Here is a 25,516-nt window from a genome sequence, read left to right as displayed (position 1 = left end):
ACATATATGTATATCCTATATATGATCATATACAGCAATGAACACAGCAGCTATAATTTCACCTCTGAGAGCAGGTTGGAGTGCAACACAGACATGAACCCAGCCACTAATATGGAATATCAAGTTATCACAAAGTACTTTGAAGGAATAGAACAAGCTTTCTGTGATAAGAAAATAATTTGATGGAAGTTGAAGGTTAGAACTTATTTTAGATGAGGGATCAGAAAGGAGCATTTCGCCTGAACCTGAAGGATGAGAAGCTGTAATTATGCCTGCACTGCAGTGGAAAAGATCTGACTGAACATGTTTGAAGAAGACTGCTGTGAAGGCCAGGACCATGCAAGGTGCAAAGAACCTTCTGTTCACCTGTGGCAGAATGTCTGTGTGAGTGGGGAAACCACTGAAGAGTTTTAAAGGAGGATATCATCCAATTAGTGTTTTTCAAAGATTTGCATGCTAGGTAAGGTTAGGGGCAAAAGAAAGAGAAAGGAAGAAGGTCAGATGTGTTCTTAGAGTAGCCTACACCAAAAATACTCAACCTGAAGTTTGCGAGAAGGCGCAGCTTCTCTGCTTCCCAACATGGCTTTGCGCATGGGTAGATCTATTCCAAAGGCAGCTAAGATGTTCAGATTCTCCTTTTCACTCCTTATTACAGTTATACACTCTTCACTTTATAAACAAGGCAATCTTTCCTGGATTACTGTCCTGTGTTTCTGTAGGAGTAAACACTCTGGGACTATAAAACTCAGTCTTACACTCAGGGCCTGAGAATGGGAAAGTCTTGGCAAACTATTCGCCTCACAAAGGACGATATCCAAAACGTAAAAGGAAGTCACACACACACACACACACACACACACACATGCAACTTAAAAATGGAAAAAATCCTCTGAATGGAGGCTTCTCAAAAGAAAAAATGCAAACAGCTAACAAATACATGAATAAATGCTCCCATATTGTTAATCTTTCTGAAATTGTAATTCAAATTAGAGGGAACAGCAAAGCTTTAGCCTAGCATCCCACATAAGAGTGCATGGGTTCAATTTCCTGACTCTGGCTTCTTACCTGTTATTAAAAATTTAATTCCATATTAAGTTTCAATCCTGTGATTCACAAAAATTCTTGTTTCCCTCTTTTGTATAGCATAATAATCCTAGGATTTGTAATAATTGTAACAATTGGAATAACACAGTAGTAAGGATGATTAGCTGGCCATTTTCTTGTTATTGGATTATACAGTCTCCAGGAATTTAATTTCTTTTAGGTCCGTGGCGGTTTCTTAACCTGCCTGTTATTTCTCATTTTTCTTTTAAGCTTTCCTTGTAAGAGTAGTTTGAATAGGTTTATTTAATGGCTAGGATTCTATGCGTGGGAGTCTGCTCCTGGGCTTTCAGTTTCACTAAGCCTTGTCTCCTATAGTTTCCTGAAGAAAAGCTGGGAGGAATGGGTAGAAGTTTTCTTAGCACTATTTAAAGCAAAATATTGATTTGAAGATGTTATCATAAAGAAGAAATAGAGTATTCAAGATTGAAAAAATTTTTGAAATTATAGTCTCAGTAATCACAGCTGGAACGGGATTGTCTGAGCTTCTGAGCTTTCTGTCTTAAGCAGACGGAGAAGCACCTGCTCATCGCCTGTGTGTTGATCAGCCGATGTTCTCAGTATTGGTTCACGTTCCTGGTGCTCTTTTCCCAGTGCTCTCTGACTTCTGGTCCCTGTTATGAGGACTTGAATTTCAAACAGTTTGCCTTTTTCCGCTCCATGTAAAGTATTGCGCATTTTTTTTGTAAGTGCTCACTGGTTACCGAAGCCTCGGTACTCTTTCACAGCAATACTGTTCAGTAAAACTTGATACAACTGTGGACATGGTTTATATCTGTTCACCCAAGATGATAGTCTTTGGTCCATTTCTGTTAAACATGTGAGAGAGGCAAACTGCTGAATAATTATTTAAATGTGGTTCAATATGTTGGTATCTTTGGGTTTATACCCAGTAGTGGGATTACTGGGTCATATGGCAAATCTATGGCTAGTGTTTTTTGTTTGTTTGTTTGTTTGTTTTAAAGATTTATTTATTTTATTACAAAGTCAGATATACAGAGAGGAGGAGAGACAGAGAGGAAGATCTTCCGTCCGATGTTTCACTCCCCAAGTGAGCCGCAAAGGGCCGGTGCGCGCCGATCCGAAGCCGAGAACCTGGAACCTCTTCCGGTTCTCCCACGCGGTTGCAGTGTCCCAATGCATTGGGCCGTCCTCGACTGCTTTCCCAGGCCACAAGCAGGGAGCTGGATGGGAAGTGGAGCTGCCGGGATTAGAACCGGCGCCCATATGGGATCCCGGGGCTTTCAAGGCAAGGACTTTTAACCGCTAGGCCACGCCGCCGGGCCCTTGTTTGTTTGTTTTTAAAGAAATCTCCATGTAGCTGTCTGTGGTGGCTGTGCTCATTTGTATTCCCACCAACAGTGGGTAAGGGTTCCTCTTTCTCCACATCTAGCATTTGTCTCTGTCTTTGATAGAACCTGTTCTAGCAGGGGCGAAGTGGTATCTCGGGGTTTTAATTCGCATTACCCTGATGACTACTGTTGTTGAATTTCTTCACACACTGACCTTTTGTATTTCTTATTTTGAGAACTGCTTATGGAGATTCTTTGCTCGTTTCTTAACTGAATTGCTTGATTTTTGTTGCTGAGTTTTTTTGAATTGCTCACATATTCTGGATACTATTCCTTTGTCAGTTAAGTAGCTTGCAACTTTTATTGTTCCATCCTGTTGGATGTCTCTTGATGCCGTTGATTGCTTCTGTGATGTGCAGAAGCTTCTCAGTTTGATAAAATGCCATTTATTTTGCTTTTGATGTTAGTGCTTTGGGAATCTTTTTTTTTTAAGATTTATTTATTTTTATTGGAAAGTCAGATATACAAAGAGAGGAGGAGAGACAGAGAGGAAGATCTTCTATCCAGTAATTCACTCCCCAAGTGAGCGCAGTGGCCGGTGCTGTGCCGATCCAAAGCAAGGAACCAGGAACTTCCTCCAGGTCTTCCATGCAGGTGCAGGGCCCCAAGGCTTTGGGCCATCCTCGACTGCTTTCCCAGGCCACAAGCAGGGAGCTGGATGGGAAATAGAACTGCCAGGATTAGAAATGGTGCCCATATGGGATCCTGGCACATTCAAGGCGAGGACTTTAGCCACTAGGCCACCACGCAGGGCCTAGTACTTTGGGAATCTTACCCAAGAAGTCATGCCCTACACCAATGTCTTGAAGTGTTTCTCCTACATTTTCTTCTTTCAGTTTCATGATTTCAAGCCTTAAATTAAATCTTTGATCCCTCTTGAGTTGATTTCTGGATGTAATGAGAAGTAGCAGTCTAATCTCACTCTTCTACATATATGTATCTGGTTTTCCCTTTTTTACCTTTTCATTAAAAATAAATAAATCTTTAAAAAATGTTAAATTTGAAATGCCTGTGACCTGTTTCAAGTTAAGATGCCAAATAGCTGAATGTGTGAGTTTAGTTCAGAAGAGTGCTCTGAATTAAACATAAGCTTAGGAAAAGATATTTGATTAGCACTTCTTAATTTTATATTGTCATTCACACAGAGGTCTGTTCCAGTTGATTCATTCTCTCTCTCTCTCTCTCTCTCTCTCTCTCTCTTCTTTCTACATGTATGGACTGAACTTTTGGTGACCCCTTAAATAGGAGACTGACCTGTTAGAAAATATGACACACAAGAAATACATCTTTTAAACAAAGCTTGAAATACTGACATTCATTGGTTATCTACTGTCTACCAAACACAGTGATCAATACTTTCTTGGTAGTAGTATTCAGAGAACAAGCTTTTAGACATATTGAATGTTTCTGAGCAGAGCTCATTGGAGTTTTCTGCTTTTCATTGTTGTGATTATTTTTCAGAAGAAAAATGAATGAACCATGTAGCTTGAATTATCATCTCCCCTCTGGTGAAGCCGTGTCTTCATCCTTGCCTATCCCTATGTCAGGATAAAATTTCTTCATCCATAAAACTTTCTTTAAACTCTCAAGTCTGGGTTGTCTCTCCCACAACAGCACCCTGTTCTTATCCTTGTTTACTCTGTGTTACTGTTACTTATCTGTGATGTGTTACTTTAAGGATCTGTCTCTGAATTTTCTCTCACTGTAAGAAAGTTCCTTGAGGGTAGCAGTTTTGTTTATTGTTACACCTTTAGTATTATCATCAATACCTAGAACATAATGGTATTCAATGAGTATTTATTGAATGGATGAATTAATTGGTGAGTGACTGAAATTTTATTCTGGCCTCCAAAATGTTAATACCTGCCATAACAGTAGCATTACCTTATTTGCTACAAATCTTAGTTTTTATGAATTTATAGTAGTCAGGAAAATGTTGTTTTTATTCTTTAGAACAGCTGTTTTCCCCCTGCAGTTGGTAAAGCATCTTGTCATTTGAACTGAAGGAAAAAAAAATCAGACTTGTTGATGTAAAAATTAGAGAAATTCTATTTATTAAATAAAATCTAACCACTTATTTAGTGATGATTTGAAAGTGTTATAGCCTGAATGGAAAAATGAAGCATAGAAGTCATTATTGTTATCCCTGAAGTTTCCTTCATTGGGAATGAAATAAAATGACTTACATGTCCCGGAGGAAGGATGGACAGGTCCTTGATTGTCCTTGTGTTGCTTGTTTAGGTAGTGGCAGAGGGCTAAGAGTCTTAGGCCACATAGGTCCTCAACCATGAAATAGCCAGGAGCTGAGATCATAAAAATACGCAATTATCCAGAACATTCTGTAGAGCAGATAGAAGCTGGGAGCAGGTTGTTCCAGAGAGCATCTGGGTCTTGCCGTGTTTCTTTTCTCTGAGACTGAGTTTTCTCTTTGTCACTGACTGATTCATTTTATTTTCTAAAAATATTGCCCCTTCTTTTCTCTTCTGAAAACAGATATATTGATATTATGAGGACTGATTTCCTTTTACGTAGTACTATAGTAAAATATATGTGATGTGTCTTTTAAAAACATATATAAAATTATTTTCCTTAAGTCCGTTACCTGTGTCAGTGGTTTTAGAGATTGTTGAAACGAGTAGCAGAGTAGCCTGTACGTTTTTCAGATACAAATATATTTCTCAGAACTGTGTGGTAATTTGATGTTACAGGAAAATGCATTTGCAAGTTAGCAACATAATCCCTGCTTGTAAAGCAGTTTACTGATTTTTCCAGAAGTCATCATTTTTGGTCAATGCACAGATCATAGATCATGTTCGATTATTTATTACAGAAATGTAAGCTATTATGAAGCACATTATTGATAAGTATCTGGAAAATGCAATTTTAATGTTCCAGGGATCTGAAAAGATCTGACAGTTAAGCTTGCGGTCATTCTCTGCCGTTGTATGATCCATTCAGTAGTTAAGTCAAGTTCTGCCAAGAAGAACTTACTAAGTTTCATTGTAGACTCTTCCACTAATGTCAAGGAGTTTGAATCTCCTTTGTTATGGTGACTGGTTATGAAATCAGTCACTTGACAGACCCTGAAGTGAGACTGCTGGAAATACGTCATGTCTGCCCTCATGGTGACAGCTGGCTACAAAACAAACCCCACCAGAGCCGTTCTACAATTGACAAGGGACTTCAAAGGCCAACAGGGCTGCCACTTCAAAGAGAGGTTCTGCCATCTCTGGCTTGTTGAAAGAAGTTGTTAAAGGGCTGTACCCTGCTGTAGCAGAAATTTCCATGTTTAAACTTCTTTTGATCTTAGGGAGATACGTAAAATGGTCGTAAGATGGAGGAATGATGTGTTGTAGTCCGCAGTACTGGCAAGCCAATATTATAGTATATTTCTGTCTATTAATGGAAATTACTCAGATATGTATAAATATGTATAAATAAATAAGTAAATAAAATATGTATAAAGCAAATCTAGAGCTTAGTGTCTCAAAACGATCGGTCAGAGAAGTGTTGAAACTATAGTATTGTTCTAAAAAGCATTAAAATATGTCCAATAAGTAAGATGGTGAATAAGTGATAATTCTTAGTGTTTTTTTATTTATCCTCGCAGTTTTTATCCCATTGGTTAGAATTACATACTGAATGTTGATAGTAAGAATAATTGAATATCCATATCTGAAATTTTAAGACTAATTTGCATTGTTCAGTCATATTTCTCCATTTAGTAACTGCTTATCTTCAATGTGCAGCTACCTTGCACTCTAAAACTGCACTCACCCAATTTTTGCTGCACACAGCTTTGAAATAATCATCTTGTCTTACTAGTAAGCAAATAACTCAGTGTTTTAGTAAGACTTCTTTAATGCGGGATCAAAATACTAACAGACATTTGGAAAAATAAGCAGACAGAAGCATGATTTTTTCTTAGGTAGAATACTGATAGCCCCACAAGACCATCCCTTTGATGGGAATCATCTTTAGTATACTTGAAAGAGAAAACAGAAAACATTATGAATAATATGGCACTGGGGGTATGGAGAGTTTGTGTGTTATGTGAAGTAGGATTATGTGTTAGTTGGAGTTTAAAATCCTTACAAGTCACTGGCCTGACCTTATCTTAACAATGTGTTTTCTCCTTCATCCTGAGGTTACAGCTAACCTCCTATAAATGTTTCTGCTCCCTATCTCCTGCTTATTTCTGAAGGTATTTCTCACTACCTAAACTTAATAAGTTGGATTAGCAAAAACTCTTACTACAGTAGCTTCCTCTATGATTTACCAGATGGGGTCAGTAGATAACTACTAAGCAAATTTTTAAACTGAACTTAAGCCCCTGGGAGAGAGGGGAACACTTGAGATTATATGACCAAAAGAAACAGGAGTTTCTTTTCACTTCTAGAAACGGGAGTAGTTTGTACTTAAGTAGTCCTTAACATAATGTATCTTGATTGATCTTTTTTTTTTTTTTTTTTTGAAAATTGTGTCTGCTTTCCTTTGAAAAATTTTGGATAAATACATAAGTATGGTTGTCTTGAAAGTTTGGGAAACACCTCTATCTATAAATTTAGACTTTAGTTAACACTTTTATTCAACAAAGGATCTTATAACTGTTATCAAAGTTATGGCCCAGTAGAAAAATTAACTTCCATGGAAACAAAATAAAGCTTTGTTGTGCCCCCAAATCAAATCAGTGGCGGAAATCTACTGGTTTTCAAAGTAGACATGTTTTTACACATCTGTCTAAGCTATATAACAGCTACAGCACGAGGAAGTACATTTGGTGTCTGTGTGGCAGATCTATAACAGATGATTTATAGTTCAATTGTAGTTAGTCCTTGGGGTGTTTGGCTCTTATTTTGTTATCTCCTGCTGGAAAGTTGATAAGCCAAGTTACTGACGACGGAGGTGGTAATCCTAGATATGGCTGGAGGTAAAGTAAAGCCATGAGAGCCATATGGCATCCCACACTTCTCTGTGTGCAGTTTATGTTCTTGGCTGCACCTTCCTGGATGTTTTCAATGAGAGATGCTCTCCTAGATAAATATACACACTAGGATTCATCCTACTCCAGAAACTGTGTGTGTTGTTTGGCATATCCTTGAGCTCTGTTTCACAATAGGTTGTCCTTATTCCCTTCTCCCCGCCCTTTAATAAATAAATAAAGGGGCAGAGCACATCAGATGGGAGGGGAAGTGATGTGAATTCTATTCCTTGTTGATTTATTAGCTGTCAGAGTACATTCCATAATCTGTACAAGCCCCCATAGCGCCATCTAAATGGAGAACCTGACTCCAAGCACTGACTCACTACCTCACACAGAGATAACCAGCCTGCTTATGACCAGTGCGACCTGGGCGTGTGTGAGTGTGTGCATCTGTGTGTATACACACCGTCTCCAGGCTCACAGGCCGCTTAAGAGTTTCCTCCTGCTATAGGATGTTGCTCTAGGTCTCCCTGCGTTAAATTCCTTCCTTTTGCCTAATAGTAAATCTCTACTAGAGTCAAATAACTGTCATTTCATCTGTCAACATTTTGTTTCAAAGCACCGTCCAAGAGTATTGAGATGATGCATTTTCTCAGCAAAATGTGTCTTTAATTAATTTTTGTTTACATCATGGTAGTTTGATTTTTCAATATTGCACATGAGAAAGACCAAATTTTACAGTAAAGTGCCAGTAAATATTTATTGTTCCTGTTGAAATTTTAAGGAAATAGAAACAATTTCCTAGAATCATTTCACTGGGCCTTGGGAGGAGGCCTCATCCCTGACCACACTGTTCTCTAGCTTTCGACTACTAAGGAAATCAGTGTTTTCCATAATAAAATTCACTTAAGATTTTCCCCACTTGAAATAACCAAATCATTTTAACTAAGAAGGAAATTTCTTTCCAAGACCTAGGTGCTCTTTTAACTATTCAACACTTGTTTTGTTCCCTCTTTTTCTTTTTTAAGATTTATTTTCATTTATTTGAAATGCAGAATCAAGCGGGAGAGGTAGAGACACACAGGGAGAAATCTTGCACCTGCTGATTTAACCCCCAGGTTGCTGGAATGGCCAGGGCTTGTCCAGGCCAAAGCCAGGAGCTCGGGGCTTCAGCTCTCCCATTTGGGTGACAAGGGACCAAACATTTCAGCCTTCCTTTCTTCGTTCTCAGGTGGTTGAGCAGGAAGCTTGTTCAGGAGTGGGACAACAGGGACCTGGACTCGTGCCCACAATGCCTTGTCTCAAACTTGCAAGGCAAGTAGAGAAAAACTTTTTTGAAGAAGAAGAAAACTTAGCAGATAGGGTTGTCTTTACACCTCTATTTGTATTACTTTTCCTGAATTACTTATTTATCACAAACCCTGCTGACCTCCTGACCCTGTCTGATCCAGAGGTAGAAGACAGTATGGTGTAATAATTGCCACAGCCACTTTGTGACTGCTGCTGGAGAAATTAAATTTGATCTTGTCTCTTGAATTATGTCCCTCCTTCCTGAGAAGCAAAGGAACCCTGCACCCACCTAGTATGAGGGCCCTAGGACCCAGACCGGGGGGGGGGGGTTGCCCTGCCGGATTCCCCACCCCAGGGTTCATGGAACCAATACCCACCTAGAAGGTGGGCTCAGGACCTGGGCCAAGTGACCCACACCCCACATGTTCCCCTGTCCCCGGAGCTCAGGAACCCCACCCCTACCACATATGTGGGCCCCATGACCTGAAATCTACTCAAGCCCTGTCCCTACTCTGTCCCTGGGATTCCACTTGGCCCAAGCTGGCATGACTTGCCTCACCTGAGCTTTCCGCAGTCTTATTGGGTTGCCTGGCCTGGTCTAGCATGGCCCCTGTTCCAGCTCCTGCTGGAGGGTGCTGCAGCCTATCCCATCCTGGCCCAACATAAACTGGCTGGTGTTAAGGCCTGATTTGGCTCCTCCTGCCCCCTGTCCTGGTTCTCAGATCAGCCAGTGGGTGTTATGAGCTGACCCAGACTGGCCTGTCCCCAGACCTGACCCACATGTATGCCAACAGGTACTGAACCTGGCATTGTCTCGGCTGCTCCTTTGCCTTGCTTCTTGTGCTCACCTGCAGGGAATGCATCCTGATGAAAGGAGTTTCCCAAGCTCCTCCCTCAAGTCTCCTCCCAGTGGCAGTTCTCAAATACACCTGGGTCCTTGGCAAGGTTGACTTTGTCCACCTCCTGTCCTGGCAAAAACAGTGGCTTTGCTCAATCAGCCACATCCATTCTGGCTCTTATTGTTGGATGTTGCAGCCCAACGATACCTGGTCCGCACCCAGACACAGCTTTCACATGATTCAGCGTGAGTCCAGACCTAGCCCAGCCTGTTCTGTACCCGGTGTGCCTCTCACGAGTACCAGTGGGGGCTGGAATCTAGCCCAATCTGCCGCTCCACCATCCCAGTGCACACCCAAGCCGGTGCAGTCTGTAGCCATGTCCAGCCAAGCCTGCTGCACTCAATCCTACTCTTGTTCTCACCAGTGGGAACCCCAACCCAACTGGGCTTCCTCTTAGATCCCCAGCAAGGCCTGACCCCATCTTCAGTTCTTGGGTGAGCCAGCAAAGAGAGACTGCAGTTCCACAGGGGTGAGCCCATGTTGCCCCCACACATTCTGCTAACAGACTGACTTCTCTCACTCTTGTTCTCCCCTCCAAACCAGTTTAGTGTGGGTCCCATACATACATGCACATGCCTTGGACTTATCAAAGGAAGTCCCTCAGCTGTAATTACTAACATGGGCATAAAAACCAAAGATCATCTCCCATTGCCACCTGTGTGATCCTTTATGGTGAAAATATTTAAAATCCGTTCTGATTTTTAGGAGAAATATTCATATATTCTTAACCTCCTTCTTGAACCATATTACACCTTTTTTAAAAAGATTTATTCTTTGTTTTTATTGATAAGGCAGATCTACAGAGAGGAGAGACAAAAATCTGTCTGCTGGTTCACTCCACAATAGAGTGGCTGCAGTGGCCAGAACTGAGCCGATCTGATCCGAAGCCAGGAGCCAAGAGCTTCTTCCAGGTCTCCCACATGGGTGCAAGGGTCCCAAGGCCTTGGGCCATCCTCCACTGCTCCCCCAGGCCAAAAGCAGGCAGCTGGATGGGAAATGGAGCCGCCGGGACACAAACAGGAACCCATATGGGATATCGGCCCAATCAAGGCAAAGATTTAGGCATGAGGCTATGGTGCTGGACCCCATCTTTGACCTTCTTTACCTGTAATGTTATCTCATATATTCTCTGCCTACTGCACAAACCTGTCTGCAGGGCGCATGTTTATTCTTACCCTTAGGGGTTAGATGTGGGGCTCCTCCTTTTTGTTTTCTGATTTCCTTTGCGCCATTATCGCATCACATTCTTCTATGAACCCTTACTTCAAGGCTCTTGCTATTCTGCTGTAGTGTTGAAACTGCATATTTTGTCTCTTGTTTTATTATCTCATTGATTTTTGGCATGCGAAACACCTGCATGGAATAAGTATTGCTACTCTTTCCTTTAGTTTCTTGGGGGATGACCTTGCATGTTGCAGGCATCCTGACTGTGAACATCTGGTCTACCTCCAGGTACATTCTTTCAGACATGATCTTCTCTAAGCACTATTTCCTGACATTTTACCTTTCTTGTTGAAGTATTCCAACTACTCTGTTCATCATCATGGAGCTTCTAGCTCTTTCTTTGTCCCTTTTTTGGCTTTGTCCTGATTCATTTGCCTTTCTCAATTCTGCTTAGATTCCTCACTCTATTACTCATTCTCATATCCCCAATCTTCTGGCCCATTTAATTGAATGAGATGTCTTCTTATCTTCCTGTTGCTTTGGGAACAATAGCCCAGATCCTTAACATGGCCTGTAAGTTCCTTCTTCATCCTCTGATTCCCTTCTCTGCCGCATTGGCACCTGTCTCGACTGTGTTCCCCTGATTCCCAGGGTTTGGGCACTGGGCCTTCTCATCAGCACTCACAGGTACATGTGTTTTCCCATTGCTGCTCTGCAAGTGGACGATTGAGCTGGAGTGTCCTGTTCTTGTGTGTTCGTGCCCTGCTTTGTTTTCTGTCGTGCTCACAGTACCTGGCACAGGGTCAAGCTATCTAGGTGGGCGGGAGGGAAAGCGGAGACGGAAGAATGGAAAGATGCAGGGCTCTGCATGGGAACATTCCCCAAAGTGACTCATGAAACAAACTAATTGGGGAAAGCTGTGTTAGGATGTTTTTGGTGAATACTGGTATTTTGTAACAATGCCTCAATCCTGTGGAAACAATGGAGTCAGACTGCCTAGGTTGAAATCAGTCTTGTTTCTTCTGTCTGTGTGGCCTCTAAAGCTATTTGTTCTTCCATAGCTATGAGACTGCCCCATAATAAGAATACTTAATTTTCATGTCTTGGGATCATGGCAAGGTCTTCAGGGAACAGTACCTGTCAAGCATTTAAAACAATGCACTTCAAAGCAGTCAAATAATGTAAGTTAGTATAATAACTGCTATTCCATATCCTTAAAATACTGTTGACATACTGTTAGTGAAAATATTGTTATTTTTGAATTGGCAAAAAGAACAAAGGAAAAAGGAACTTGTGGATTTTAGCATAAACTCCTGTAAGGAAATGCAAATTCAGATTTTCACTAGCAATAATTATGAGGTGTCTAAAAGCACTTGTTAGGAGAGTATGTTGGAATTTATATAGGTGGCTATATTCTTGTGGACTCTTAAAAATGTCCGCTCATCAGCCTGGTAACTCAGTTTCTTAGTTTTTTGTTTGTTGTTGTAATGGGAAAGTAGAGTGTATCTTACTCTAGGATTTTATTCAAGTCAAAAAAACTTTGCTAATGACGGTCACCCAGGCTTACTTGAGGACTCAGAATGCTCCAGATAAACTTTTTTGGATTACTCCCCTTTCCCTGTAACTTTTTTTTTCCTTTGGGGAGTTTAACGTCTGTCACTCTCCCAAAAAAGATGTACTAAGATGTTTCATAAAGCAACTCGGAGCTACAAAAAAGAATTTGCTCTCTGTTGTGGAACAGAAGAAGGTGGGCAGCTTGAAGGTGCCAGCAGTGCCAGCTCCTGGAGTACTGCTATGTGGTTTTGCTTGCTTAAGGAATACAGCTCTGTGGTAAAGTCGTAATTTGTTCCCTTATTCTGAGCAAAAGTTTATTAGCTTGTGATTTAAGCAAACCATCTGGTCAAGCTGGCGCAATACACTGTCAAGCACTATGCTTTCTGCTTAATGTGTGACTGGAGGCACTTAAGTCAGATACTTGAATCTTAGCTCTGGCCTAGGCTTTTTTGAACGGCTTAAAACTTTTGCTTTTGAAAATCATACTGTGACCTGGAGCACGTTTTTAAATTATGGAGAATTTCTTCATTGTTTAGTGTGGGTTTTTTTCCTGCTTTTCAGCTGTGTAACCTTCATTTCTCAGTGACTATACCCAATACTGTATAATTGCTGTGCGTTGGACATAATACTATAGCTATCCACATGCTTATAGTCAAATGTATTCTCTTGTATTGCAGGGCAGTAACGCAAAGCTAAGTAACTCAGTTTGACTTTGAAACTGCTTCCTGCCTTAGAGCCAGAAATCAAATCAGGTAGTTAATTAGGAATCCTGGTTTATGGTACTGCTCTTGCCTTCCATACTAAAATGCTTTAAAATGTAGAAGACATGCATAATCCAAGGCAGAAATTTATTGAGCACTGGCACTCAGTGTTCTAGTATTTTGTTGAGGATTCTTGCATCTCAATTTGTTGGAGAATCCCATGTATATCCTCCCTTCCTTTAAAAAATATGTATAAAAAGGATTATGTAAAAAAACATATTATAATTATAAATAGTTTGTAAAACTAGGATAGTGACCCAGCAGGTGGAAGATCTCTCTGTGTCTCCCCCTCTCTCGCTGTAAGTCTGCCACTGTAATGTCATAAACTGACGAAAATAAACAGTGGTTTAGAATGTATGTTAAAGATAAAAAAAAATCAGGGACTAAATAACAAATTAAGAGTGCCAGTTGCCTTCTCAGGGGATTTGAGGGGATAGGGTTGGGTTGTTGTACTTCCGAAGCACTCAGAGGGTGGGCACACTAATCACCTGCTTTGTCAAAGGGAATTCCTGAAACAGGTTTACAGTTATAATGTACATACTGTATATCCTCAAATAGATAACTGATAAAGATTACATTACATTCATATATTCATATATGAATATGGGACTTTATGATTTCTCTTTGACGTGTCCAAATTTATTAAGTCAACTTGGGTTTACTTGAACACAACCACTACAAGACCACCAAGGTCACTCTGATGACCAAAGCAAACACTAAGTGAATAAAGAGCAGTGAGTATATACAGTATGGATATGCAGTGATTCATGTCATGGGTAAGGTAAGATGGGATATGACATACCTGAAAATTTATGAATTGCTGTTTTCTGGAATTTCCCATTGATAAGGGGCAGCTACTGTATATAAAGAAATGCCTTTTTTCCTCTAGTTTCCGGAATACACACATGGTAGGACTTAAACAATTGTAAAGGTTTACTTATTTGAAAGACAGATTTACAGAGTGGAAGGGAGAGACATAAGGAAGATCTTCCCTCTGCTGAGTGACTACTCAGATGGCTAAGTTGTCCAGGACTGGGCCAAGCTGAAGCAACGAGCTAGGAGCTTCATCCGGGTCTCCCACATGACGCAGGGGCCCAATCACTTGGTCTGCTGTTTTCCTAGGAACATTAGCAGGGAGCTGGATCAAAAGTGGAACAGTGATTCAAACCAGTACCCATATGGGATGGGTACTGCTACAGTCAGCAGTTTAGCACCTTATGCTACCACACCAAGGCAAAGCTATTGTAATATGCATGTAGTATTTCACAGTGCTCCTTTATGAAATTTGAAGTTGGGTGTATATAACAGAAAGTGTTTGATATGTATAGTAGTGTTAAAAATGAATTTGACCATCTTAAGGTATACAAAAAAATCAGTTACATCTATATGTATATAATTGTATGTGCATATATGTATGTGTGTGTGTGTGTGTGTGTATAGAGATGAACCTAGAGATGAAACCTGGGAAAATAGAAGGTTTATTAGAAATAAGTCAGGAGACTGATATTGCAGCTTAGCACGTATAGCTGGCACTAACATGTGCCAGTATCCCATATGGATACTGGTTCAAGCCACAGCTTCTCCCCTTCCAATCTAGCTCCCTGATGATGACATGGGGAAAGCAGTGGGAAGTGGCCCAATTTCTTGGGTTCCTGCCACTACATGGGAGACCTGGAAGAAACTTCTGGCTCCTGACTTCTGCCTTGCCCAGATCCGGCCATTATGGCCAGTTGGAGATAGGGAGCGGTGGGGGAAACAATCAGTGGGTACAAAATCATTCTTTCTCTCTCTCTCTCTCTCTCTCTCTCTTCTCTTTCATGCACACACTCTCTTCCTCTTTCACTTTCAATTAAAATAAGTAAGTAAAAGCAAGGAAAGTTAGGGCTTGTCACAATTACTAAATGAGATCTTGGCCTTGCAAAGAGTTCATGTCCCAGTTGCTCCACTTCCCGTCCAACTCCCTGCTTGTGGCCTGGGAAAGCAGTGGAGAACGGTCCAAAGCCTTGGAACCCTGCACCTGTATGGGAGACTCGGAAGAAGGCTTTAGATCAGCTCTGCACCCATTTGGGGGAGTGAACCAGAAATGAAAGATCTTTCTCTTTACCTCTCCTTTTCTCCCTAAATCTGACCTGCCTTTCCAATAGGAATAAAATAAATAAATCTTTAAAACAAAGAAAGAAATGACAAGTCAGTGCCAACACTGTGGTATAGTAACTAGTGCAGTAGATAAAGCTATGATGCTGGCATCCCAGATAGATACTGATTCATGTCCAGTGCCTGCATCACTTCTGATCTGCCTTCTTGATAATAGCCTGATGCTCAACTAGTTGGGCCTCTGCCATTCCTGGAGGAAACCCAGATGAAGCGCCTGGCTTCCGTGGGGCCCAGCTCCAGCCACTGTAGCCACATCTGTGGGAATGAACTAGCAGATGGAAGATTCCGTCGCCATAACTGTGACTTTCACATCAGTCAGTCTTTTAATGCAGAAAGGAAAATCCTCATGACCTTGAGATAGATAAGATCTTACCCCATGTTCAGAAAATGTGAACATACAAGAAACAGAAAGGAAAATGGTTCATTCTGCTCTATTAAAGTTAAAGGTTCTTGTTATTGTGTCCAGCGCCGTGACTCTGGTAAATCCTTCCCTTGCAAGTGCCAGGATCCCATTTAGGTGCCTATTCATGTCCTGGGTGCTCTGCCTCCCATCCAGCTCTCTGCTTGTGGCCTGGGAAAGCAGTAAAGGATGGCCCAAAGCTTTGGGACCCTGAACCCGTGAGAAAACCCATTGGAAGCTCTTGGCTCCTGGCTTTGAATCAGCTCAGCTCTGGCCACTGCAGCTACTGTGTTGGAGAGTGAACCAGCAGACAAAAGATCTTTGCCTCTGTCTCTCCTTCTCTCCATAAATCTGACCTGCCTTCCCAATGAAAATAAATAAATGTTTTTAAAAAGTTCTTGTTATCAAGTGTGTAATAAAATTTTATATTGTCATGTAAAATAGGATTATGAGAGTTAACGAGAAGTGTGATGTGTGACAACATGGATGATTTAATGAAGTGGAAATAATATGAGGTTATGTACCATACATTCTATTTCTTAAAACAAGCAAACATTGACTACTACAAGCAAACATGGCTACTAGAGAATTGGTTACATTTTTGCAGAGAGGAGCTGTGAGGACGTTTTCTGGGGTAACGATATTGTTCTTATTCACAATTACATGAAAGCGTTCACTTGCGGAAAATCCTGAGCTGTATATCTATAAAATGTGCATTTTTCTGAGTTTATTTTGTATTTTCAATTGAAGCTTACCAAAAGCTTAGGTATGTAGAGTCTTCCAGAATTCCCTTATTTTGGTGTGGATAGGGGGAACTCAGCTACATGTTAGCTTGTGTTTGTATAAAAAATGTCAGAAAATGATAACATTTTGGTTGCCAGGGTGTAGAGACAAAAGGAGGGGGACTTTTTGAGCTCTGGTTAAGAGACATTCAAAAAAGATGGATGCATCCTTTATACCTTAGAGCTCCTAGAAGTATTACCTACACATCATTGATTTTGTGTTGTAAAAATATACATTGAAACACCTTGTGTACCTAATTTTAGACAATTTTACATGATTCTGTTAAGAAGAACTCCTTCTTATCCATAGTTTCCGAAAGGACAGAGGCATATGTGATCATGGAAAGCTTGTACATGTGGCTGCTTAGCAGAGGGGAGCAGAGTAATGTTTTTTTCTAATGGCAACTCTACAGTGAGGAGGAGAAATGGGGAGAACAGAAACATGATCCCTTCTGAACACTAATCCATGTACTAGAAAAATGAAATCTACGTATGTAACATCAGTGTTCAGTCGCTGATTCCAGTCACTGTGGAGACTGGTTAGGCCTGCAATACGGATCCCGCAGGGCCGAGTAATGCTGAATTGTTTTGCTTGAGTCCCCTGCACTCCACTCTGTTGTGGTTTTACAAGGTGTTGAAGAATGGCAGATACTGCACCTCCCTCCTGACTCCATTTCCACTGCTATGAAAGGCGTTAGCACCAACATCATTGCTTTCCCAACAGCACCCTGACAGAAATTCTCATGATTTACTGTTTGCTTACCTTGTTGAGGCAACTTTTCAATGAAAACCAGTGTTTTCCTCTGTGTTTTCTTTTTAATTTCTTTCTATTTTCTCTGTTTATTTGCATTTCTTATCATTTTATGATATAGTTTCATAGACTCTGAAATTTCCCCTAATTCCTCCCCTGAATCTCCCCAATCAACTGAGATCTCCCATTTCATCAATACAGTATAGTTCCTCATATACAGTCGTAAGTCCATCATTGCAGGCAGGACAATGGCAGAGAGTCCAGTATCCCATTGTCAAGACACATCCAACAGTTTCACTGGAGGTCCATCCTCGATCCAGAAGGAGAGATGCATACTGCAGTCTATCCTCACATCTGGACATGTCAGTCTCCACTACACAGTCACTGTAGATCCCCCAAGTGAAAAGCCACAAAACAAAAGCAACAACAGGAAGAAGAACAGAAATTTACAATGCCATGAAGTGAAACAACATGCCACTGGATATGATGGTCTCCATTACAGTTACTATACATTCCCTTAAAGGAAAAGCCACAGAACAGAATCAACAACAGGAAGAAAAAATAGAAACTTACAATGCCATAAAGTTAAATAACATGCTACTGAATGATTCACGTGTTGCTGAAGATATGAAAGACAAACTCATGAACCTTCATGAAGAAAATCATGCTACTGTATGATCTATGAGTCATTGAAAAATTTTATGAGAAAAAACATGTTTTGAAGAAATGAAACTCAAAAAAAAATCAAAATCTGTGAGATACAGTTTCTGCTGATCTTTGTTGGTGAGATGTATATCCTGTAGGTAATGGATAGATGGGTCATTTCCCAAGACAAAGGAAAGGATTGTTGAATACATTATCCTGGGCGAACAATTTTTTCCTTTTAGAATCTGAAATATGTTTCTCTATTCTCTTCTGGCCTCTGGAGTTTCCTGTGAGAGATCAGCTGTGTATTTAATTGCCATTCCTCTATGTGTCAATTGATGTTTTTTATTTGATTTTTTTCACAAACACACTGAAGGATCTTCTTATGTTTGATTGACGAGAGCTTGATTATCATGTGTTGTGGTGAAGATTGGTTTTAGTCAAGCCTGTTGGGAGTTCTGTGCCCCTCCTGGATGTTGTTTCCCAATTCTTTCTCCCAGTTAGAGAAATTCTCCTTTATTATTTCATTGAATACATTGTTAAGCCCCGCTTCTCATTCTGCACCTTCTGAAACTCCCATAATTCTTATACTTGGCCTTTTAGTAGTGTCTCTTAATTCTTGAATACTTGTTTTAGCTTGACATAGCTCTGCTTCCAGCTTTTTGATTGTTTCCCCGTTGTGACAGGAAATATCTTCCAATTCTGGCATTCTTTCTTCGGCCTCCTTCATTCTGTTATTGAGACTTTGCACTAAATTTTAAATTTGCTCTATTGCATCCTTCATTTCCAGTAATTTGGCTTGATTTTGTTGCAGTGTTGCTATTTGCTGTGTGGCATATTGCTTAAATTCTTGCATGTGCTTCTCACTGTTGATAAGAAGCTTTATAACAAGTGTTTTGACTTCCGTATCCCCCCCACTTTCTCAATGTGTTCCTGAGTTAACTCCGAGGTTGTATTCTGTGATTGGCACAGGCCTTTGCTGCTTTGCAGGGGAATCTTTAGTAATAGTCATTGTGCCTTTGTCTCTTCTTTTGCTCTTGGTCATTGTACTGTCTGTCCTCTCCTGTTTCCTGGAATGTGCCCTCTCTGCTTCACCCGGGCTCATGTTTTTCCGTCTGTTTAAATGTGTCCATCCTATCCTGCCGTCTTGATTCTCCTCTTTATAAATTTATTTTTTATTGGTAAGTTTGATATACAGAGAGGAGGAGAGTTAGGGAGAAAGATCTTGCATCTGTTGATTCACTCTGTAAGTGGCCACAACGGCCAGAGCTGAGCTAATCCAAAGTCAGGAGCACAAGCCAGGAGATTCTTTTTGGTCTCCCATGCAGGTGCAAAGTCCCAAGGCTTTTGGGCGGTCCTCTACTAATTTCCCAGGCCACAAACAGGGAGCTAGAAGGGAAGTGGAGCAGCCAGCATGCATACTGGCACCTGTAAGGGATGCCTGAGCCAGCAAGGCTAGGACTTAAGCTGCTAGGCTACTGTGCCGGGCCCTCTTTTTTCTTCTAAGTTGAAATGAATATGTTACTTTAAATATTTATGATTTTATAAACAACCAAAGGACTTCATAGTGCTAGACCAAACACAATCCTTACTCTCCAGCTTCTTTTTCTATATTTTAGCATATATTTGTCTTTTTGGTGTGTTTGGTTTGTTTTCAGGTCTGTTTCTGTCAATATGCTCCCCTTTCTTTACCTTTCTATGTGATCATAAATGTTTTCCTGTTTTCATCCTTTGTGAAAAACCCTACCTACTTGGTTTCATTAAAAGAAATTACCTGATGGAATTATAGCTATTTCTTTAAAAACAACAAATGGTATTGACAGTAAAATTTCAGATGAATAGAAATTACTCATCCATGTATATGTTGAATCTCTTAGTAATTTCTGTATAGGGATTGCTTGTGGCTGAGTGTTACTTCCTGGAACTGGTGACTTGTATGCCCTTGTATGTGCCAAAAAGAAAATTTCCTTCTTACCTAAATGAAAAATAATTATAGCATCGGGATGGCATTGTTTACTCTATATTCTGTAAAGAAAAAAAAAAAAGAAAGAAAACTAATTAGTTTGAAATGGAGAGTGACAGGGAATTAGATCTTCTGTTCTCTGGCTCACTCCCCAAATGCCTGTAATAGCCAGTTCTGAGCTCAGCTGAAGCTAGGAACCAGAGCTCCATCTGGTCTTTCACAAAGGGTGACGAGCCAAAATACACGGGCCATCCTCTGCTACCCTTTTAGGTACATGAGCGGGGAGCTGGGCTGGAAGCAAGGGGACTGGGACTGGTACATGCCCTTTAGACACAGTGTTTGTGTTCATGTCTTAGCCCATTCTGTCACATCATCAGTCTGCATGTGTGCGATCCAGGAAGGATACAGACATATATATATGTGTGTGTGTGTGTGTGTGTATATATGTATATATATATAACAGTCTCATTTACTGTTCCTGAAACTTCACTGCTTACCAACATGGAGGTGTTTTTCATATTTAGGAAAACCAGATCTATCCAGGGATCCCTCATTCACATCAGTGTTATACCATATATATATATAGAGAGAGAGACAGAGATATTATATAAGAATTTATATTTATATAATAAGTCATATATTATATATAATATCTATCTATCTATAGCTATCTGTCTATTTATGTATTTTGTCCTGAATCAGTTCTTCCAGAAGTTGCTCATTGGCTCTGACTTTACCAAAAAAAAACAAAACAAAACTTATTTCTTTGTATTGGAACAGCAGGTTTACAGAGAATAGAGACAGAAAGAGCTTCCATTTGGTGATTCACTCCCCTAAAGTCCTCAGCGGCCAGAACTGAGCCAATCTGAAGCCAAGATCTTCTTCCAAGTTTCCCACATGGGTGCAGGATCCCAGGGCTTTGGCCATCCTCTACTGCTTTCCCAGGCCACACACCGAGAGCCGGATGGGGAGCAGAACAGGCTGAATGCGAACCTACACTCACGTGAGATGTTAGCATTCAACGGTGGAGGATTAGACCATTGAGCCATCGTGCTGGCTTCCCCTGGGAGTTTAATTGATGCAAATGTCCCGTTTTTCTCCTTTGCTTATTTGCTGTAGGTTGAGGAGTTGTTGATGGCCATGGAGAAGGTAAAGCAGGAACTGGAATCCATGAAAGCCAAGCTGTCCTCCACCCAGCAGTCACTGGCAGAAAAGGAAACTCATCTGACCAATCTTCGAGCAGAGAGAAGGAAACATTTAGAGGAAGTTCTGGAGATGAAGTAAGTATTACGATCTTATTCCTCAGAGATGTGCTTTGTAATACTGTGTTTCTTATTGAACCTGATGTTAATAAATTGACTTTCCGATTCTCTGGAACAGATTTGGTCAGATATGTAGTTAATCCTGGCCAAAAGGAGTTATTTGTACCACTTCAGTGAATTGTAAAATACGGTAGCATATGCACGTGTGTACATACATATATCTGAATACTCTCTGAGTTTCATAAAACCCCCTGAAAGTTCAAGTCATTTGATGACGTTTTGGGAGAGGCTAGGAGAAGACTAATTCTGAGACCATATGATGAATGCCCAATTTTAAAAATGCTTGTTACTAAGAATCCCAAAATGCACAGAAGCAGAGCGCTAAGTATGATAAACCTTCATATACCCATTCCACAGAGTGCCATAGTGAAAGTCATCTTTTAAAAATGGTCCCTTTGAACTCTCTCTGCTGTGTGTTGTTTCCCTGTTTGCCACCTTGCCCCACCCACGTGTGGACTCCTGAGATGGTAATCCTGTGAAACAGCTGGTAGTACATAAGTAGATGCTTGTTTTCTTCTGTCTAGCCTCATGTGTATCTCTTTTGAAAATCCACTGGCGCCGTCTCATTTACTGTTCCCAAAACTTCACCACTTACCAACATGGAGGCAGTTTTCACATTTTACCAAAACCAGATCTATCCTGGGATCCCTCCTTCACATCAGTGTTACACCAACTATTATCCCTGCCTCTGGAGAGACATTGTCCTCCTCCTTAAAGGCCAATTTTGCATCTCTATCACAGGTTATTAGCGCCCCTTCCTTCCCCTGCAGTCTGCCTCTCAACTTCCTCTCACATAATCCTTGTACACTGCATAAATACAGGGTCTCTCCTTGGTTAAACTGAACATTCTTCTCCATTTTTACAAATTATTTTCCATGATACAGGTTTGCATTATTACCATCGTATAGTCGTTTGCTGACAGCCACAAGTTTAACACTCTCCCATTTAAGTGCATCCTGGCTCTGTGTGTAGACAAGGGTAGAAACTCTAGTATGGTATTGTCCGGCTGTGTTGAACTGTTTCACTTTGGAAATAGAGAAGCCTACTGCACTGCGTGCTTGCTGCATCTAAGGAACTTGCTGCTGAATTCTGCCTCCACTAGTTAGGCTGTGACCCTAGCCTGTCATGGCTGACTCTCTGCTTCTTCCATGGTAGTATAATTGTTTCTGCTTCATAAGACATTTCAAAAAAAAAATCAAATAAAAAATTCAATGTAGAGAATTTGAGAGCAGTGCCTGGTGCAGAAAACACGTAATAGTTTACTATTATTACCTTGTTTTGTGGCTTTTCTGGTAATGGTTCGTAGGAGAATAAAATCACTCAAGTAAAATTTACAAGAAAAAAGGCAGCGTCCTACCAGAGACTTCCATAGCAGACAACCTCTATAGTCAGGAAGTGACTGTCAGAATTATTTCAGTTTGGATAATGAAACAAGTGAAAGAACATGTTCAGTGTAACTAGGGAATTTGAAGTGTTAGGAGTATGAGGGAAAGGAATTGGACAGAGAGACTGCACCATGCATGTGTGTTACTCGATCTAAGATAAGAAAGAATCTTCCATCCAGAAAAAGTAGTTAGCATACTCGCATAGAAAGGCTCTCCAGAAAAGCATTAAGATAATCTAGCTTTCTGGAATATTCCTGACTTCATGAAACCAAGAAATGACCTAACAGTTCTTTTCCTTCCCCTAGCACTCAGGCTTGCAGATTTTTAAGTTTCTGTAACTGATAAATGGTGGCCATGAGTTTGGAGAGAGGTGAAACTGGCTCTTGGTAATCTGCCAGCGATTCATTAGAAATGTTTGCGTTGGTTAGCCAGCCCAGGAGAGAAGGAACAATTTTACTGGCAGATCCCACAGCGGTATTTCTTTTCCTTATGCTGTGGTTTTGTTAGCCATTATTTTTTCATTCCACTTTTATGGGTAGCCTCTTTCCCTTAAAAGAAATGATGAAAGAGAATGGCTGAAAATAAGAAAATAACAACTGTAATAAGTGTAATAAACGTTGAGTGTCAGTTGAGGTACCGAGGTTCACTATTAAGAATTCTGGATGGTCTGGTTCACTCCTGCCTGCTCTGCTTTCAAACTCCTCCCACAGTCCCATCATATGTTACCATTCCAAAGCAAGCCTAAGAGACTTTTAAAACAAATAAAATGTCTTATCAAACTGTGAATTTAAGCACCATGGGAACTGGTTTGCTGAGGGAGGGAGTGGCAGAGCTGTTTGCTGAGTAGTACGCTGTAGTCCGCCAGAAGCTGCCTGTATCCTGAGCTGTCGTGCCAGCCATAACCGTTAACTGGACGTTGCTACACTCTGCCTGTGGGTCTGTGTTGGAATGCGTCATTGTTGTTTGCATTCCCTAACTTGGAAGTCAATAGGCATCATGAAATGGTTTAAAAAAGAGTTTAAATTAATTTATTTTTGAGGGAGAGACCGAGAGTGGCCTTCTAAAGGTTCACTCCCCACGGATTCCCACAACAGCTAGGGCTGCACCCAGGCAAACAGCAGAGGCTGAGTGCTCTTACCATCTTGATTGAATGTGCTGAGTGCAAGCTGCCTGGGACCTCCATCCTCTCCTACCTGTCCTCTTTCCTGAGATAAATGGGCAGCTTTGCTGAGTACAGAGCAGGGCGGCAGGGCGTACTGGGATCTGTGCGGGCATTATTTTTTTTTTCTTGCGTAACCATCTGTCTTTAAGAATTGTAACTGGTCATCTTCTAGAACTTTTATTGCTTCTCAACCATTTTCAACAAATGGGTTTTAGAGATTCTTTTCACTGTTACCTGTTTTAGTAGAAGTTGATAAAGATTTGAGGTTGATCATTTTACTAGCCTAGTTACTAAGGCTGATGGTCTGCCACAGTCAGCCTTAGCTGGATGATATAATCAGGAGCTAAAGCAAGGCATCAAACCTAGGTGTTGCAGTGTGGGATATAAATATTTTAACAAGAATGTTAACCACTAAACCAAATAGCCATCCAAGGAGAGTTTTTAGTGCGACAGTTTCATAATCGTACGTAGTTAGATGTAAATTGTTCAAAGAAGGAAGCTAACGGGCTGGTACAGTGACTCAGCATGCTAATCCTCCTCACTATGTATGATGCCAGCAATCTGTGCGAGTGCCAGTTCAAGTCCCAGCTGCTCCACTTCCCGTCCATCTCTGCTTAGGCATGGGAAAGCAGTAGAGTATGGCTCAAAGCCTTGGGTCCTTAAACCCACATGGGAGACCCGGAAGACCTGGCTCCCAGCTTTGGATCTGCTCAGTTCTGGCCATTTTGGCTGTTTGTGGAGATCTTTCTTTCTCATTCTCCTTGGAAAATCTGCCTTACAAATAGAAATGAATCAGATTGTTAGTTCAAATGCTTACCCTTCACTGGATATTCTTAATGACAAAATTAGAGCTAATCAAATGAAGGAGTCAGTGAGTTTTAAAATAAATCAATAGGAATTATTTAGTCTAAACAACAGGGAGAGAAAGGATTTCTACAGAACAAACAGGGCCTCGGTGTCATGTAGGGCAATATGAAATGTATTAACATATACAGTGATTACTTAAAAACTTTTCGTGGAGTTGGGGGCTTGCATTGTGGCATAGTAGGTAAAAGCTCCTGTCTTTGGTGCTGGCATCCCATCTGGGCGCTTAGTCATGTCCCACTGCTGCACTTCCAGTTTAGTTCCCTGGTAATGGCCAGAGAAAGGCAGCAGGAAATGGTCAAGTCATTGGGTCCATGACGTCCAAATGGAAGACCCAGAGGAAGCTCTTGCCTTTGGCTTGACTCAGCTCTGACCATGGGAGTCACTTGGAGAATAGGCCAGCAGGTAGCAGATCTTACTCTCTGTCTCTTCTTCCTTCTCTCTCTGTTTCAAATAAATAAGTAAATAGATAAATATACTTTTTAAAAATAAATCATAGAATTAAAAGATAATTTTATTTTGGTAGAAAAATATTTTGATATTCATGTGTAAGTTTTTCATAATACACATTTTTCATGAAATTTTGGAAGGCCCATTGTTTATAGCTGGAACATTAATAGGACAAAAGAGTAAAAATAGAGCAGAAGAAAATATCTGGTAAAATTACAGCACAGTGTTTCTCTAATTTGATTTAGACACATATGTAACTCAGTTGGTGTGTCCTCGAAGCTCATTAAAACCAAGCAGGATAAATATAAATAAAACTATAGTTAGAGGTCCCAGCACAGTAGCCTAATGGCTAAAGTCCTCACCTTGCATGCCCAGGATCCCATATGGGTGCCTGTTCCTGTCCCAGCTGCTCCACTTCCCATCCAGCTCTCTGCCTGTGGCCTGGGAAAACAGAAGAGGATGGCCAAGGTCTTGGGACCCTGCACCCGCATAGGAGACCAGAAGAAGCTCCTGGCTTTGGATTGGCTTAGTTCTGGCCATTGTGGCCACTTGAAGAGTGAACCAGCAGATGGAAGATCTTCCTGTCTCTCCTT

At 40.8% G+C, this 25,516-nt stretch overlaps 1 protein-coding gene across 10 annotated transcripts in view; it reads left to right on the top strand.

Annotated features, from left to right (window-relative positions):
- Positions 1-25,516, top strand: part of ERC1 (ELKS/RAB6-interacting/CAST family member 1) — a 317,123-nt gene that overhangs the window by 171,907 nt on the left and 119,700 nt on the right. For all 10 annotated transcript variants that reach the window (XM_058656089.1, XM_058656090.1, XM_058656085.1 and 7 more), the window contains one exon: positions 20,860-21,020. In XM_058656089.1, coding sequence (XP_058512072.1) covers positions 20,860-21,020 — 161 coding nt within the window. The remainder of the gene's footprint in view (positions 1-20,859; positions 21,021-25,516) is intronic.

This window comes from Ochotona princeps, chromosome 27, assembly GCF_030435755.1.
Source record: "Ochotona princeps isolate mOchPri1 chromosome 27, mOchPri1.hap1, whole genome shotgun sequence".
NCBI classification, from domain to species: domain Eukaryota; kingdom Metazoa; phylum Chordata; class Mammalia; order Lagomorpha; family Ochotonidae; genus Ochotona; species Ochotona princeps.
The sequence above is the reverse complement of the archived record's forward strand: the minus strand, read 5'-3'. Positions and strand labels throughout refer to the sequence as shown.